Here is a 17,783-nt window from a genome sequence, read left to right as displayed (position 1 = left end):
TTGTCCCCCCCTTGTCCCCCCCGTGTCACCTCTCCCCACGCTGCTGGCAGGGCTGCCCGCGATAGAGGCTTTGTTTTCCTGCAGGAAGGGGAGAAAAAACAAGTGTGTTGGGACTCGCAGCCTGGGTGTAGTAACAGCTTTTCTCCAGCCTCTGCAGAGATAAGGGTTGTTCCAGCACCAGCAGCGTTTCCCTGTGTTTGGGTGGGCTGCTCCTCTGCCTCGGGCAAGTGTCTGTGTCTGTGTGTGCAGGGAGGAGCGGATCTCGCCCCTCCAGGCTGATGTTTTGGCTGGGTTTTGTCCTTGGTGCAGGCGTTGCTGCTGTCGGTGTGGGCTGGTTGATAGTGTCCCAGCATCTGCCCGGGGTGTCCTTGGCTGTCGTTCAGGCTCTCACACCTGGCAAGAAGATATATTCCAGCATGTTTGCAATTCTGGAGCCCCCAACACAGGAAGGATGTGGAGCTGTTGGAGTGAGGCCAGAGGAGGCCACAGAGATGATCCCAGGGCTGGAGCAGCTCTGCTCTGGAGCCAGGCTGGGAGAGTTGGGGTGTTCAGCCTGGAGAAGAGAAGGCTCCAGGGAGACCTTAGAGCACCTTCCAGTGCCTGAAGGGGCTCCAGGAAAGCTGGGGAGGGACTTGGGACAAGGGCAGGGAGGGAGAGGACAAGGGGGAGGGGATGAAAACTGGGAGAGGGGAGATTGAGGTGAGACATGAGGAGGGAATTGTGGAGTGTGAGGGTGGTGAGAGCCTGGCCCAGGTTGCCCAGGGAAGCTGTGGCTGCCCCATCCCTGGCAGTGTTGAAGGGCAGGTTGGATGGGGCTTGGAGCAACCTGGGCTGGTGGGAGGTGTCCCTGCCCATGCAGGGGGTTGGAGCTGGGTGATCTTGAAGGTCTCTTCCAACCCAAACCAGTCTATGGTTCTGTAAAGTGAAATTCCTCAGCCTGATCTGTGGGAGATGTTTGCTTTCCCTTCCTGGAAGCATTATAAGGCTTATGGAGAGAAGCAAAACCTCAGTGTGATAGACAGTAGGGCTGGATCTCCTCTGAGCAAAGAGCAGGTAGATCTCTGGGCTTTGAAGAAATGAGAGCTCAAGTCCTTGCGTTTTCAGCCCTATTCCTGAGATGGTCAAGGACCTGATGGGCAGACTTTGAACTGTTTGTTCTGGGCCTCCAAGAAAGCACCACTTTCCAGTTGGCTGCCTCTCCTCCTTGTCTGTCTCCACTCCTTGTTGTTGCTTAAGTAATCAGGATTTGTCTTGTTTGAAAGAGCTTAGAGGGGGGGTGGAAAAAAAGGCTTAAGCTTTCTTCTGCAAAGGCCAGAAATAAAGGGTTTAGGCTGTTCTTTGGTTATCTGTTTTCTGGGTGGTTTTCTGCAACGAGCTCTACTAACACAATCAGTTTATCTTCTCTCCTTGACTGTCTTTTGAAACATCATCAATCTAGTTGCTTTTCTCTGCTTTGACTTGGGTGATGAACATTTTATCAGCTGGGGGTGATAATCATCCCCCCCTTCCTGACTCTTTTGTGGTGCTGTTCATTGGAGGCTAAAGGAGCTTTACTGGGTTGGAGAGGCTTCTCCAGAGCTTTGGGGAAGCCATAGCAGCATTTTGGGAAGTATTTGGGAAATATTGCAAAGCCTGCTTTTCCTTCAGTGTGATGCTCCAAATCTCTGCTTCCATATTTTGCATAACAAGTTGGTTTTTTTTTTTACAAAGCATCTAAACTGTGCAGACAAACTGTAACCCAGATGGTTGAGGCTGGAGTGAACATCAAGCTCTTTTGCTGTGCAAACCACAGGGAAAAATCACATGCCATCATTCTATTGGGGGTCATCAAAGTTTTCACTTATTTGTTTCACCCAAAGGTGATAGAAGAACTGAATAGCTTTGGTTTGGGGGGAGTTAGTTGCTGTCAAGGGCTTGATGCTGCCTGTGAGCTCATTTGTTGCCTTCAGCATGTTTGTAAGTTGACATCACCAGGCAGGTTCTGCCTGGCTGTGCTTCTGTGTTTGTTTATGTGGGAGCTTGTTACAAGTTGGGGCGACATTTTAAACTTGTGTCTTTCAGTATACAGCTAAGAATGGGGCAGCCACAGCTTCCCTGGGCAACCTGGGCCAGGCTCTCACCACCCTCACACTCCACAATTCTCTCCTCATGTCTCACCTCAATCTCCCCTCTTCCAGTTTTCATCCATTCCCCCTTGTCCTAAGTCCCTCCCCAGCTTTCCTGGAGCCCCTTTAGGCACTGGAAGGTGCTCTAAGGTCTCCCTGGAGCCTTCTCTTCTCCAGGCTGAACACCCCAACTCTCCCAGCCTGGCAGAGCTGCTCCAGCCCTCCCATCATCTCCATGCCCTCCTCTGGACTCCATGTCCTGATGTTGAGGGTTCCAGAACTGAACACAGTCCAGGTGGAGTCTCAGGAGAGAGAGCAGAGGGGGAAGAATCCCCTCCCTTAACCCTCTGACCACACTTAATTCTCTGTACTGAGACAGTTTTTCTTGGTGTGTGTCAAGGTGCTGCTGTGCAGCCTCTCAGCTCCCTTGCTTCTGTTTAGGAAACTGATACTGGAAGGGGCTGATACTGCAGCTTTGTGCTGGGTATGTCAAGGCTCCTCACCCTTCATGCAAGGCCAGCTTTTGTGATGGGGCCAGTTATCTTAGAGCTGAGTAAATCTAACCATGGGGACCGAATAGAACTCAAACATTCAGGCTTTGTGGTGGTATTTACTGTGATTTTAGGTTAAATGCCTTTATCTGGGTGGTTTCCTATAGGGTGTTTCTGTAATGGCATGTGCAAAGCTTTGCCTTTTCTGTTGGGGTTTTCTAGGGAAGGCTGTGGATGAGGTGTTTTGGGACATGACAGCAGACCCTGTGGCAGCTGTGCCCATGGGACAGAGATCCAGGCAACCTTGCACCATTCCCAGCATGTCTGAGGCTCCTGGAAAGCAAGGCTGCCTTTCTGAGTTGTGTTTTGCAGGGCTGAAACTCTTGGCTTTTTAGCTATAAATCCACTGTGCATGGAAGGAAGTTGAACTATTACACTTGATGTGGGCTCAGATGTTCTGCAGAGGGTTTTGCTCTGCTGTCCTGGACACTCAGAGGTCAGTATTTAAAATTAGATGGAGGGCTTCTTGAAGGTGAAGTTTTAAAGTGCTGCCTGAGAAATGTGCTGATCTCACCTGGCTGCTGTAGCTCTGAAAGGAGCATCTTCAAATAGGATTTCCACTTGGGGAATTTCCAGGTTTATTTATTTTCAGACCTCTAAATTTAAGGGGCAGAGAGAGAAGCTTCTGTGCAAGCTGTGACACTTTGTACCCCTGGCACCTAAAGAATTAGATCATTTCCAGGCTTTCCAGACCATTTTAAAGTACTTTATTTCCAAATACAGACCTAGTGAAACACAGTTGGTCTCTTTTTTTTTCCCTTCCATCACCTGTGCCTTTTGCACAGAAGCTCAAGCTGCCCCAATCCAAAGCCAGCCCATGTTCCTGAGTTGTTCTGCAGTGGTGGTCAGAGAAGGTGGATCTCCAGGCACTGTTGGATACCACACTGTGGTGGGAGCCACTAAAAGAGACACAAAGCTTGTCTGTCACCTGTGACCTAGGACATCTCAGCGTTTCTTAGGTTTCCCTGTGACATCTGTAAAGCTAGTGCTGCTCCTCAGAGTGCTGACTTCTGCTGGGTTCATTGCCTCTTGAGGAGGGACTGGCTTGCAGAGCAAGGTTGAGTTGCCATCTGAATGGGATCTGTGCTTTTTGTGTTCTACCATCAAAAGTGACATTCCCTGGGAGAAGGATTTTGATCCCTTTGCTCACCTGTACTGAGAACCTCAGGATTGGTGCTGATGACATGCAGGATGGTGCCTGTTCTGGGGAACAAGAGTGCAGCTGCTGGCTGAAGTCCTGGATGTTTTCTTGACCATTTTCTGCACTGGGCAGAACTGGGAGCTGACCTCACCTCTGCTCTTCTGCTGGGGGAGCAGCCAAAGCTGGTGGTTGCAGGGGGAGCAGTTCCACTTCTTGCTGGGTGCTCTGCACCTGTAAGATGCTGCTCCACAGCAGCTCTGATTTCTTTTGTATGATTTTTAAACCACAAAGGAAAACTAGGAAAGTGATGGAGTTTCTTCTTTTCTCTTTCTAGCTACTCTTACCTATGACACTCTCAGGTTTGAATACGAAGACTTTCCTGAGACCAAAGAACCCGTTTGGATCCTTGGCCGGAAATACAGTGTTTTTACAGGTATTTTATGTGCATGATGCCACATGCTCTAATGCTCCAGAGGATTTTGTTGGTGTTGGGTTTTGCTTTCTGAGTAGCAGGGTGATTGCACACCTTGTAAGCACACTGCAGAGTCTGTCTGTTTGCTGGCAGAGCACACAGACCAAAACCATCGTGCATCTCCGTGGGCTCTGGTGGTTTTTTCTGCAGAAAGTCAGTGTTTAGTGGTTATTGGGACTTCCGAAATGGCTGAGGCAAAGGAAAAGGCAAGAAAATGGTTTTCTGATTGGTAATTTTGCCTGTGTCTAGGGCATCTTTGGGTTGATTGCTGCTATTTCAGGGGGGTAAAGAAAGCTTCATCTAGGCAGCAGCACCGTCCCGTTGCTCAGCCAGTTCTGCCTCTCAGGGCACACAGGCTGAGTTGAGGAGCACAGCACTGTTGCCAGGAGGGAAGATGGGTGGGAGATGGATTTGGGGCATGTTTTGGTGCCACCCTCATGCCTGTGCCTCTCAATGCTGACCATTTTCCAGAGAAAGAAGAGATCCTGTTGGATGTGACCTCTCGGCTTTGGTTCACCTACAGGAAGAACTTCCCTGCCATTGGTACGTGCTGTGACAGGTCCAAAGGGACCCTAGAAATGATGATAACCCAGATAATCTCCACCTCATAACACAGTCCTGACAAGCAAAACGTGAAGCAGTTCCATTGACATACATTTGAAATGCACTTCATTTCAATGCTAGGATTTTGTTGATCTGATCATGAGAATTCCCTGGGGTATGAGGGGTAACAGTGATTTTTAAAAGGGCACAAGAATGAGTTTGGGATGCTTACCTGGAAGCATCCTTCCTTTGAGCAACATAGAAAGACTTTTGTACTTCCAGTTCACTAAGTCCTACATAAATCATGGAATCATAGTAGAGTCCCAGACTGGTTTGGGTTGGAAGAGACCTTCAAGACCATCCAGATCCACCCTCCTGCATGGGCAGGGACACCTCCCAGCAGCCCAGGTTGCTCCAAGCCCCATCCAACCTGCCCTTCAACACTGCCAGGGATGGGGCAGCCACAGCTTCCCTGGGCAACCTGGGCCAGGCTCTCACCACCCTCACACTCCACAATTCCCTCCTCATGTCTCACCTCAATCTCCCCTCTTCCAGTTTTCATCCATCCCCCTTGTCCTCTCTCTCCCTGCCCTTGTCCCAAGTCCCTCCCCAGCTTTCCTGGAGCCCCTTCAGGCACTGGATTTATCTAATGTGAAATATTATATAATCATGGTCTTAAGTTTGAAATGGATTAAAGAGATGAAAGATGATACAGAAATCACTGCCTTTCTGCATCTACTCTCTGGACTATATGGGATTTTTTTTTTTTTTATTTGTGGCTTTGTTTCTTTTTAATTCCTGCAGTAGCTGCTAAACAAGGGAACTGTAGTTTATATGGGGAACTTTTACCAGTGAATACAAAGGAGAACATGTTGGTTCCTTAAGATATTCTGCATGGTTTGGTTTCATGTTCTGGGTGGAAGGCACATCAGAAGAGATGGATTCCAAGCCCCACTGTCAACATCATCCTCAGCAGTTGGTGGGAAAATGGCTCAGCTTTGGGGAAAAGAGACTTCTTGGAAGCTGGTCTTTCCGGCTTGTTCTGTTCTTTGCCTCAGAAGGCATGAGACATCTTGGATGCAGTTTAATCCCTTTAAATTCATGTTTATGAGCCATAGTTCAAGATGCATTTGAAATGGAAGGGTTGGCATGTGTTTAACTATGGCTGACAAACATGATTGAGGTTTCTGTGGGTTATTAAAGGGCAGGGGGTGGGAAGAAATCCCATTTCCTGAGTCATTTTCCATGTACGCTATAGATACAGGTTGCACGTCTACAGCAAACCTTTTCCAGTCTGTTTTCTCCCAGTCATCCCTTTTATTGTGGGCACTTTCCTCTGTGTGTAAACACTGGGAGCTCTCCAGACGTTATGGGCAACGTCTTATGCTAATTTTGGGAAGCATTATCCATTTTGGATGTTGCAAATTGTTGGCAAAATGACAGGAGGTAGATGCTGCCCATCCAGGAGTTGTTTCAGTACTTGTCTTGGGTGATTCTTCGCCCTGTGCTTTCCATTGCATGGTATTGGAAGGGAAAAAAAGAAGCAGAATCACAAAGAAACTACTTCCAGCAGCTGTGCTGAGGAGCAGCTGAATGCTTGTACACTCCCTGTGGTCACACTGAACATTTTATCTATGAAACTTGTAATAAGTGGAGGAGGAGCAGTTTCCTTTTGAAGCTCTGACAGGGAAATGCTTCCAGTCTTAAGGCCTTTTTGTCTCAGACTTCCCAGCAAAATCTAATATCCAGTTTATTCCCCAACATTATAGAGGATGTGGGGGTTTTTTTTGTTGCTGGGGTGGGGGTTTTTTTGGCTGGTGGGATGTTTTGGGATTTTTTTTGGCTTGTGTTGTTCACTTGGGAATCTCAGGCAGTCAGAGCTGCTTGTGATGTGGGAGTTCCTTGGTTGCTGGTTTGTTTTGCATGATGAGCTGTGCCTGTAACAAGCACCTCTGTGTAGAAACGTGGCTCTGAACTGGACTGGGAGTCTCCAATTAGGCTCAAGAGCTGTTGTGCTCCTGACAAGTTCATCTCTCTTTCTAGTTGAATTGCTACAGGGTTTGGTTTGTTTGGTTTTAATGCATGACATGAAGTTACTCACTGATGACTTTATTTTTGTTTCTCAGCCTGGGGTGTGTGAACTAAGGTAGTCCTTATTCCCTGCCTGATTTCTTGGATGAACCTGCTACCCCTGCAGACTTATTTCTTCTCCCTCTTGGCCCTATTTCACTATTAATTCCTTATTTCTTTTCTCTCCTCATTTCCAGGAGGAACTGGTCCCACATCTGACACTGGCTGGGGCTGCATGTTACGGTGTGGCCAGATGATCTTTGCTCAGGCCTTGGTCTGCAGGCATTTGGGAAGAGGTAAAGCAGCACCCAGCCCATGCTGACCTCCAGGGCCAAGTTTTGTGAGGAGAGCAGATAACAAAGGGACAGCTGTCAATTCCACAAGGCTCTGTTTTTCTTTAGTTTCAAATCCAGGGCTGTGGAGAGGCAAGTCCTTTTCCCTGCTGTCTGCAAGGTGGCAGCATGGATAGATGCAGTTGTCCAAGCCTTAAAACAAAGCAGGGCCCTGGAGCATTGCTACCTAAACCCACTCAAGCCAAGCAAGCACTGAATTTTTCTTGAAGGGTTGGTTTTGTTGATAGTTGAAGTTGAAAGTTATAGTTGAAAGCTGTAGTTGAAAACAACTCAGTGACCCATTGTTTGTAGTTCAGTTTTGTCACTCAGCCCTCACTGAGAGTCTCCTTTCCTTGAATTCTTGTGCTTGATCCATGCTTGGTCTGTGAGCAGCTCTGCCAGATAGGCTTTTTTTTTTTTACCATTGTTGTTGTCCTTTGAATTTGTAGGGGATGATTTTTGTAGTGAGGTCACCTGTTTTGTTCCCAGAATCTGTAGCTCTCACCTGCCCGTGAGAAACTGGGATCCTCTTTCCCTCCTCTGTGGGATTGAGGTACCATTTGTGGGTTGGGTTTTTGGTATTTCTCTGGATGGAATTCCTTTGCCTTAGCTGGGAAAATGTTTACTTTAAAGGATTCATTTATATTTTTTATTTAGTGTTAGGAATGCCTCACATGCGTAGTAAGGAGATAGCAACATGAAAATCCAGTCAGCTGGATGCACAGGGAAGAGAGTTTGCAGCTTGCTAATAAAGATCATGTTTTGTTTCATCTATCCCTTTGTCACAGACTGGAGGTGGATCAAAGGGAAGAAGCAGATGGATAATTACTTCAATGTTCTTAATGCCTTCATTGACAAAAAAGACAGCTACTACTCCATTCACCAGATAGGTAAGTGCTGGGTGTTGAAGAGTGGGTTTTCCAGGAGTGTAGAACATAATTTCCCCCAAAAAAACCCAAGCAGGTCAGCTGGAACATGAAACCATGCTGCTTATCTCCTGACCTGATGTCAAACTGCCACGCTTTATTATGGATGGTGATGGATTTTTCCTGTTGACTCCACCAAAACCTTCAGGTTTGCCTCATGCTTTAGATTATATTCAGCATCACTTCCCACACCCTAGCTAAGGTGGGAAGAACCCCTGAGGGTGCTGTTCTCACTGGGACCTTGTCCTGGGAGAAGATTTCCAGGCAAAGACATTTTCAGGAGGAGCAAATGGACCAAAGAAGGATCTTGCTTTGATATAAACTATATAATCCTACTTGAAAAGAAAAGAGGAGCAGCCTATTTTGTTTCTCCTGGAGGGTGTTGAGGCACCTGTAACTTCAGTGAACAGAAGCTCATGTTACAGGGGTCATCCTGGTAACTAAACACTCTCAAGTTTCTTCTGAGGTAATTTTGAATTTCTGGGTGATTGCATTTTGGAGACAGTATTTGCTTGACATTCCTTCAGGATGTTCTTTCCTCTCCCATCTACACTAAGATACCTCAGGAAGGGGCAGATTCTCCTAACCCAAACATGTTCCCATGTGAGATTTCTTCCCTATTCCAACTGATTAGGCTGCAAGTCTAGGTGAAATTTGCTCAGTTATTTTGTGGTTTGTTTGTTGTTTGTTTTTCTTATGATGCAGCCCAGATGGGAGTTGGAGAGGGAAAATCCATAGGTCAGTGGTATGGACCAAACACAGTTGCTCAAGTGCTCAAGTAAGTGCTGGGGTTTTTCCTCTGTGTCTTCTGATCCAAACACTAATCCAGTTTCTCCTCTCTTTATCCTGGAGTTGTGACTAATTCTTGCTTACTTCATTTTGATCTTTTTTGTTTTCCTTTCCTGTAGAAAACTTGCAACTTTTGATACCTGGAGTTCCCTGGCAGTACATATAGCCATGGACAACACAGTAGTGATGGAAGAAATCAGTAAGTATCACATGGAGATAGCATGTGGTGTAGCCTCTGGCAGCAAGAAGCCAGGAAAAAGAAAACTGGAGGTCTTGTAGTACAATGTTTTGTCCTAAAGTTGTGGCCAAGGTGCTAAAACCAGATGAGAGTTGCTGTCCTAGGGCAGGGAAGCTCCTTGTTTGACTTTAGCTTCATCTGATAAAGCCTCTGACTTGGCCCTGTGGGCTCTGGATCTGGAGAGAAGGTCTGGTGGCTTCCAGAGAGTGGGTGGGAGCTGCTTGGAGGGCAGTGTCAAATTTGCTTCTGGCCACAGGTAGCAAGCAGTAGATGGGAGCTGCAATCCTGCATGGTCCTGGCCACACAGGCCTTCCCCTGGTTGGCTTGAGACTTAACTGGTGAGTGCCCAGCACAAAATCATGCCCTGTGCTCTGCAGTGGCACATGGAACAGTCTAGTGAGCACTGGAGCTGCTGCAAGGTGACAGATGAGGTTGTGACAGGCAGCATCTGGGCTGGCTTCTGCTGCCACTGAGCCAGAGTCAGTTAACTGGCAGTTTGTCCCTGGAGTGCAGGACAGTCCCTTCAGAAAGTCACATCTCCTACCTGGTCATCTCAGTTAGGCCAAGAATCTGGCAGAGAAGTGCCTGATTAACCTTGGGTACATGTGGTCCCCTGAAGGTCTGTGCTTGGCTTAAACAAGGGCCAATGTGCAGCCAGAAATGGGACCTGCTTTTCATCCTGGGTCTGAAAACCTTGTCTGGAGATCCCAAGCTTGCTGGCTGGAGGCTTGGGTGGGCTGCAGGCTCTTGGTTGGGTGGCACTGGCTGTTCAAGGAGTGTCTCCATGCAGCTTGTAGTGTGCAGGGGGTATTTCTGTTCCTCAAGTGTGAATCATCATCATCATGTGCAGGGCCTGAAAGTCACTGCACGAGTGGGTGTGATGTCTTACCTGCCTGTGGGTGTAGGTGTGCCCCAAACATCTGGCAGGAGGGAAGCATTCAGAAGTCAATGCTGTTCTGTGTTTCATCTGTTAAATTGGGTCACTGGAGCAGTTCAGCCTGAGGTTCATAGGAATGAAATGGTTTTTCCTACAGCAGGGAAGAACCATCCACCTTGATCCCTCCTGAGTCAGGCTGTTGTGTCAGGAAGGGGCTGAGTTGGGTGTTGGAGGATCCTGTGCATCAGGAAAGTGGGAAGAAACCAAGGCAGCAGCAAAGCCAGGAGTACCTGAGAGCAGCTGCAGCTGCAGCAGGAGAGATGTTTTGACAAATCTTTTGGCATATGTTTGCAGGAGATGGTTTTGCATCCAGCTGGGAAGCTCTGGGCAGGTTCCATTGTGCTGGGGCTCCAAAGCCTGCCAAAGAGGCAAGGGGAGGGTGGTCAGTGCTGAGGTCCCTGCTGCTTCAGCTCAGGGTAGGTACAGTCACAGTACAGTGCAGGATGGCCAGGGGTTGGCCTGAGGTGACAAACTGCAGTGACACCCTCTGCAGCCACAGCCCTGGCACCTGGTTTCAGAGCAGAACAGGCAGGCTCCTGCAACAGCAGCCAGAAGTGATCTTTACTGTTCTTGATGCTGTCAAAAAAAACATGAATAATGCCTCTCTGCTTTTTCTCAGATACCTGGAATGTGTCTTTGACACCTTCTCCCTCCCTGAGGGACAGTATAAGGAGCCACTTGACTTTTCAGTACAGGTTGTCCCTCACACTGAGGCTTTAGATCCAGCTCCTGTTTCTTCTCACCTTGGGTGTGACATTCTCCTTGTTCAGCTGAGTTTGAAGCTCTTAGTGAGCAAACACCCTGCTGAAGTGGCTGGTGCTGAAGGTGTTTGTTTACATGGTGTCCTACCTGCTAGAGTGTCATGGCACTCTGCTCAGGCAAGGAATAAATTAAATGAGCCCCTGGCATTTCGTTTAATTGCCTTGGCTTCCTGATTAAAGTCCTGTGGGTTTCTTTGGGGTTTAGGTTTTATTTTTCTTCACACACCCAGCAAGTAATGAAGTTGGCTGGTGAGACAGGTAGGCTTGGAGGTGTTTCTGTCCCAGAATGTACATCATCTGGTGGAATTACAGCCTGGCTGTGTGTTTTTTGAGCCTGTACAATAAGGATGCACAGCACTTATGTATCTGCCCTGAGGAGTTTTACTGCCCCACATCTTGCAGACAAAGCTCATGCTGTAATTACAGAGTTCATCCTGCTTTAGGGCTCCAAAGTAGCTTCTGAATGATCCCTGCTAAAAACTTGTGAAGGCTTTAGTGAACTTCAGTAAAATTCCTGTAGACAGACACCTTGTTTGTATCTTTTTACAGCTCTAGTGACAGGTGAATATTCCCTCTGTTGAGCCACAACACTTTTTTCCTCATTCCATTCGACTGTCCTCATACCCTCCATGAACTCCTCTGGAGTTGAATGCTCCAGATGTTTCTCTTCCTGCCTCCACGTTCTCTAGATTCAGGACTCTTGCCTGCCCTCCTAATCAACTTCTTCAACTTCTAATCAACTCCTTCAGCCTTGTTGGCACAGGTTGCTGCTTAGCTGCTCACCTGCTGGAAAAATACAGGTGGTGACTGTGACTCCAGCTCTGCTGCCATCTTGATGTAGGTGTAGAAGGGAGGATATCCATCCCTTGATCCCAGCACTGGAGTGTTTTTTCCTCTTCCTTAAGTGCTGGAGACTTCTCAGAGCTGGGATAGAGTGACTCAAGGTCTGGAAACAGAGGTTGTTCCTGATGCTTTCTGCTCATGTTCCCTTCCTGCAGGGCGGCTGTGCCGGTCCCACTCGCCCTGTGCTGGAGCTGCAGCGTGTCCTGCTGTGGAGTCAGACCTGCTCTGTAATGGGTTCCCAGGGGAAGCAGAGCTTAGGGATAGGCTCTCCCAGTGGAAACCCCTGGTGCTGCTGATACCTCTTCGCCTGGGGCTCACAGAGATCAATGAAGCCTATATTGAAACACTAAAGGTAAGGGACCTGGAGCTGAATTCTTGGTGTTTGGGTGCTGAAGGACCCTGTTGTGAATTGGGTTTTGGAGCAAAGATCCTCAGGAATGTCCTGTTTTCAAAAGAAAAACTGTACTTAGGCACAATCTTTGTCAGAGGTCAGGGTATGGATTCTGGCAGGCTTTAATCAGGAAAATGTGTGGGGTTGTGGTTTTTGGTGCTTGGGGTTTGTTTTTTGAGGATGTTACTTCATGACTGAGTCTCAGTCCCTCTGTGTTTAGATGGTACCAACCTGCTGAAGCATTTTTTTTTCAGCACACCTGCACTGTGCTTGGTTGGTTGGCAGCCTGAGCATTAAGGAATGCATTGTTGCACACTCCCCTGTGCAGCAGCTCTCTGTTTGCTGGAGCTTGCACTGCAGGCTGAGGCTGGAATTTGGCTGCTGACTGCAGTAGGGAGCATCAGGAGGCTGAATTTAGGGTGTGCAGAGTCCATGCACAGGACAGGGTGCACATTGTCTTGCTGGAAAGCTCTGAGCTGCAGAGGTAAGAGCTCTAAATTCACACAGAGTGACTTGCCCTTAGATGTTGGATCTGGATAAGAAACTTACACTGTTCCCTGATGATCATTTCCTCCCGAGAGCAACTGTTGCCACCTGATGACAAGTCCAGGATATCTTGCCCTCTGACTGCAGCAGACCCAGGACACACCTAGGCTGGGTCCTGGAGTAGTGCTGCTGCTTCCATTTGCTCCACTTCTCTGTTCCTGTCAGCAGTTCAAGCTTTTGAGTTGCTTCTCTGTTGATTGAAGGCCCCACGTTGTGACCTTCAGCCTTCCTGGTGGAGCTGCTCTCCAGAAAAAGCTGTTCCTGCTCATTTTGTGTCTTTCCTGCTGCATTTTTTGAGATGTTTGTCACCACCTGCTTGTCTCACTGTCTTGTCAGCTGGATGTTTTCTGGATTGCTTTTCCAGCACTGCTTCATGATGCCCCAGTCCCTGGGAGTGATTGGAGGGAAACCAAACAGTGCTCACTACTTCATTGGCTACGTAGGTGAGTGCCCAGAGTTACTCCAAAGACTTCCCAGCTCTCTCTTCCCCCAGTTGAAAAGCACTTGTAGAGCAGTACAGCTCTCCTGCTAGGCCTATGGTCCATGCTGCAGGGTTCCTCTTTCTTGCTGGGAGCCTGGAAAGCTGCTGTGGACTGAACCTCTTTGTGAGGACCTCAGTGGTGTCACACAGGCCCTACATTTCACTGGGTGATGCTGAATCCTGTCTGGAAAGAGGTGTCCATGGAGACGTCTTCCTGCAGCCTGAGCTGACCTCCCTTAGGGGCTTGGCTAGATGTAACTGTCCTTTAGTTCTCCCCTTCCTGAAACCCTACAAACTGTTGTCCTTTTATTCTCCTCCTTCCCTCTGATTTTCTCTCTCTGCCTGAGACCTCAACCTGGTTGTGCTTTGGATTTGGGGCTGATTTGAGCTTGACACAGGAGCCTAGAGGGCACGTGGAGGAACAGGATCCATGTAGCCCCTTTGCCTTGAGCCCAGGCTGTCACTGTGGAGTGTGGGCACCCTGGTTCTTTTGGCTCTTGGCCTGGATGAGTAGCATTTGGGCAAGTGGAAGCAAGTTGCCCCTGTAGAGTGTGGGTTCCTTTGTGAGGTTTTGAGACCTGGCTCATCACTCTTCCTCCTCTTCATATCTCACCGTTTGCTTCTCAAAAAGACCAACTTCTGGCCTGGTTCTTCCTCTTCATGTCTCCTTGCCTGTCTGTCCAGGTGAGGAGCTCATCTACCTGGATCCCCACACCACCCAGCCTGCAGTGGAGCCCACCGACAGCAGCTGCCTGCCTGATGAAAGCTTCCACTGCCAGCACCCCCCCTGCAGGATGAGCATCGCTGAGCTCGACCCCTCCATCGCCGTGGTGCGTTCCTGCTGCTGCCCTCCTGCCACCTGAAGGGGCAGTGCTGTGGTCCCTCTGTTCCACATCTGTCCCTTTCCCCTGGGAACTGGGCATTAGAGGGGCATGCTGGGCTGCCCTGGGGTTCAGTTGGGTGAAGAAGCTTCTGTTGCAGGAAGCAGGTTGTTCAGTTCAACAGGGCAGTGGGTGGTGTAACTGCTCCCAGTCCTGGCCACCATCAATAAAAGGCCTTAAGACTGAAATAATCAACCTACAATATGCAGAGATAATTTTTAATTTATCTTTTTCTCCCCCAGGGCTTTTTCTGCAACACAGAGGAAGACTTTAATGATTGGTGCCAGCAAATCAAAAAGGTTTGTGTTTATATCTCTGGGAAGGAATAGAGGGCTTTGTCTTGTTTCCAAACCAGTGCCCAGAGACCATGTTCTCTGCAGCATCTTCTCATTTGCAAGCAAATGAAGATAGTTAATTAACCCACCAAAAAGAGCACAGCTCAGCAGCTCTCCTGATGGTGCAGAACTGGTTGGAGAGATGTTCTTGTCAGCTGCAGTGAAGTCCCAACAGGTGGTTATTCCCCCTTAGTGATCTAGAGGACAGTGACTAGAGGGATTTTGGGTTCTCATGGTTCTGCTCTTGCTCCACAGCTGTCCCTGGTCAGGGGAGCTCTGCCCATGTTTGAACTGGTTGAGCGCCAGCCCTCCCACTTCTCCAGCCCTGATGTCCTGAATCTCACACCAGGTGAGGCCGTGCAGGGGGAGAGAGGGTGGGATGGTCCCTTTGGTTTGCTGGGAATTGTGTGGGATTGCACAGTGAAAGGCTGAGAGAACTGGGTTTGTTCAGCCTGGAAAAGAGAAGATTCAGGGGAGACCTTATCTCCACGTTCCAGTACATCAAGGGTGACTCCCAGGAAGATGGAGACTCCCTTTTTTACAAGGAGTCCCATGGAAAAGACAAGAGGTGATGGGTACAAGTTGTCAGACATTGGAATAATCTCCCCAGGGAAGTGGTGGATTCCCCTACACTGGACAGTTTTAAGTCTCAGCCTGACAGGGTACTGGGCCATCTCATCTCAGCTGTATTACTACCTAGAAAGGTTGGACCAGATGATCCTTGAGGTTAATCATGGAATGATCATAGAATCATGGAATGGTTTGGGTTGGAAGGGACTTGAAAGATCATCCAGATCCAACCCCCTGCATGGGCAGGGGCATGTCCCACCAGCCCAGGTTGCTCCAAGCCCCATCCAAGGATGCACAGGAGAGACATCAAGTAGATTCCCCACAAAAGGCACCCTACTGGCTGCTGCTGGGGGAGTGCATGGTGTGCAACTGCATTGCCCAGGAGTTGGATCAAAGGCAACCGTAGCAGAAAACAGCTCTAATACAAAAAAATGTTCTCATATCACTTCACTGGGCCAGGAATTTTCATGGATATTAGAGCAGACCTGGGTCAGTTCTCTGATTTTGAGCCTCCTAATGCAGTCAGAGCACAGTTACCCTGCACCAAGGGTCTGGCAAGCGTGGTGCCCCTTCTGCCCACCAGATCAATCTCTCCATTTCCATGCTGCTGACATGTTCTCATCCCTCTTCAGAGCCTTCATTCAGGTGTGTCAGAGCCTCTTGGAGCTTGCAGGCCACGGACACTCCAGTTCTGCTGCCCTCCAGCTGCTGCTTTTGCTGATGGTGACACTTCTTCTCTTGCAGACTCCTCCGACGCCGACAGATTGGAAAGGTTTTTCGACTCTGAAGATGAAGACTTTGAAATCCTATCCCTTTGAAAACAAATAGGAAACTGACTCTGCAAATCTGTGTTTCATGTGGGGAGAAGGGGGGGGAGGGAAGCTCCTTTGAGAGCCTGGGGCTGCTGGGTTTCATAGGCACTTGCTGCCATCCCCACCTCTTGTCCATCCTGGCCTTCTGCGCAGCCTCCGAGCGGAGCGCGCGCCTTGTCTGCGTTGGGATGAAGAACCAAGGGGGTGTTGTAGCCTTACTGGCTGGAGTTGGAATTTCTTAGCAGAAAACAGTTGCTGGAAGTGGATGCAGTGGTGCTTAGGAGTTCAAAGCCTATCTGGGACATCAGCAGGTCAGTTGGCCTTCTGGGGGAGGCGTGGAAATGGCTAAGTGCTAAATCCTTTCCCAGGGACTCCCCTCTGAAGCTTCAGAACCACCCCTCATGTAGCAGGTAGAATGTAGAGTTAATTCCTTTAGCAGCTTCTCACTGGACAACTTGGACTGCAGCTCAGGATGCAAATGAACAGCAGGCATGTCCCACCAAGGCAGCTGTGAAGCCCCTGGAGTCCAGACTTCCTACAGTACAACTCCTGTTGGTGCTTTGCAGTGCACAGCAATTCCTCGCAGGTGTAGTGCCCTTCTCCTGCTCACCAGGAAGTTGAGGGAACTTCCAAGTAGTTACTAGTAGAATTACTTAGGGTAATTCCGTAAGTGGAAGGTTGGGGAGGAACCATCTCAATCTCAGTGTAAGTAACAGCAGAAATAAGGAAAGGAGACTAGAAAATGTGGAGGTTCTTCAGTCGCCAAAGCCTTGTGCTCCTACAGTACCTTTAGGGAAGCTGCTTTGAGCAGAGAACTGTGGGTTCCACAGCCTTGGGGGGGGAAAAAAAGTCCACAGCTGGGAGAGGTGAAGCAGGACAGCTGAGATCTGCCAGTCAAGTCCTGCTTGTGCCTGCACCCCAGTGTGTTCAGTGGTGGCTGGGAATTGATCCTGTTGGTACCGAAACTGGGAGCCATGAAACTCCTCAAGGTGTCCTCGGTGGCTTGTTCAGTAGTTCTTCCAACTACTCCTGTGAGACATTTCCTTTCCAAATCAGAAAAGGTGTCTGAAGATGGAGTAGGCTTCCCACTTACCCTGGTACCTTTGGTCTTTTGCCAGCTCCCCCTCCCTGCAGAGCATGCCCAAAGGGTACTGTAGGAGCTCACCTGGAGAAACCCAGCTCAAGTTATCATCTCAGAGAGGGCAGCAAAGACAGAATGCCTTGAGTAGGTCCAATGATCCTGGAAAACTTAGCTCCTTTAGGATGATCCAGCTCTCCCTGGGGCCTTTCTCCAACACAAGAGTTCAGAGAAAGGTCAAGGAGGAGAGAACTGTTCTAAATGCAAACTGCAACAGGATTTGCTGAAGTAGTTTCCTTAGTGCATGCTGCAGGTTGCAGACCTGTTCACAGGGCTTTTTGTTTGGTCCATTTAGGATTGGAACCTGTCAGTTGATGCTTTCATGCCCAAGGGTGGCTAGAAATGACCCATTTCCCCCCCCATGACTGACCTACTGATGCTCTTAACTCTCCCTGTGCTGTCTCCAAAAGCAGAGGTTTGGACTGGGAACCACCACAATGCTTCTGTCACTAAATTATTTGCTGCTTTCTGCCTGCTTCTCCTCTTCTCTCTCTTGTAGTCAGGGGAAGAGGCAGCAGAGGAAATGGGGCTGTGCTCCATTCATCTGCTTTCAATTTGTATCTGAATAAACAGATCTAAAATCTTGGCCTGTCCTAATGTTCCTGCAGGGAAACTGGAGATGGTGGTCGGTGGTAACTGGTAACTGCTGGTTACTAGCAGGTTGGGAATGCTGGTTGAAATGGCTGCACTTCTTACCCTTTTAGGGCAAAGGTGGTAGGTGGGAGCTTAAAGTTTGAGCCATGTGCAACTGTGGCTTTTCTCTTCCTATTGGTGTATCCCATAGATACAGCAGGTTGTTCCTGCCCCAGAGGGTGAGGAAAAAAAACCACTTCCACATCAATTCCTCAGGTTTAAGTTGGGTGAAGGTGGGGCAATCAAACCATCCTTGGAGGCTGTCCCTTCTGAGTGGAGCATCTCTGC

General features: G+C 48.7%; 1 protein-coding gene across 1 annotated transcript; it reads left to right on the top strand.

The window, feature by feature from the left end:
• Window positions 1–3,840: 3,840 nt before the first annotated feature.
• ATG4B (autophagy related 4B, cysteine peptidase) lies at window positions 3,841–16,334 on the top strand. Its single transcript, XM_009996751.1, has 13 exons — window positions 3,841–3,850; window positions 4,132–4,230; window positions 4,741–4,812; window positions 7,080–7,178; window positions 8,003–8,104; window positions 8,846–8,918; window positions 9,049–9,128; window positions 11,864–12,060; window positions 13,010–13,088; window positions 13,811–13,956; window positions 14,250–14,306; window positions 14,598–14,691; window positions 15,657–16,334. Exons 1-13 carry the CDS (start codon window positions 3,841–3,843, stop codon window positions 15,728–15,730), a joined length of 1,182 nt encoding a protein of 393 aa, XP_009995053.1. The 3' UTR covers window positions 15,731–16,334.
• Window positions 16,335–17,783: the final 1,449 nt, after the last annotated feature.

This window comes from Chaetura pelagica, unplaced genomic scaffold (genome assembly GCF_000747805.2).
Source record: "Chaetura pelagica isolate M959 unplaced genomic scaffold, ChaPel_1.0 scaffold264, whole genome shotgun sequence".
Lineage (NCBI taxonomy): Eukaryota > Metazoa > Chordata > Aves > Apodiformes > Apodidae > Chaetura > Chaetura pelagica.
Note: the sequence above shows the minus strand (reverse complement) of the source record. Positions and strands in the feature narration are given on the sequence as shown.

Coding starts and splice junctions, on each gene's coding strand:
- ATG4B (XM_009996751.1), top strand. Junction 12,061..13,009: donor CCTATATTGAAACACTAAAG/GTAAGGGACCTG, acceptor TTGCTTTTCCAG/CACTGCTTCATGATGCCCCA. Junction 13,089..13,810: donor CTACTTCATTGGCTACGTAG/GTGAGTGCCCAG, acceptor CTGTCTGTCCAG/GTGAGGAGCTCATCTACCTG.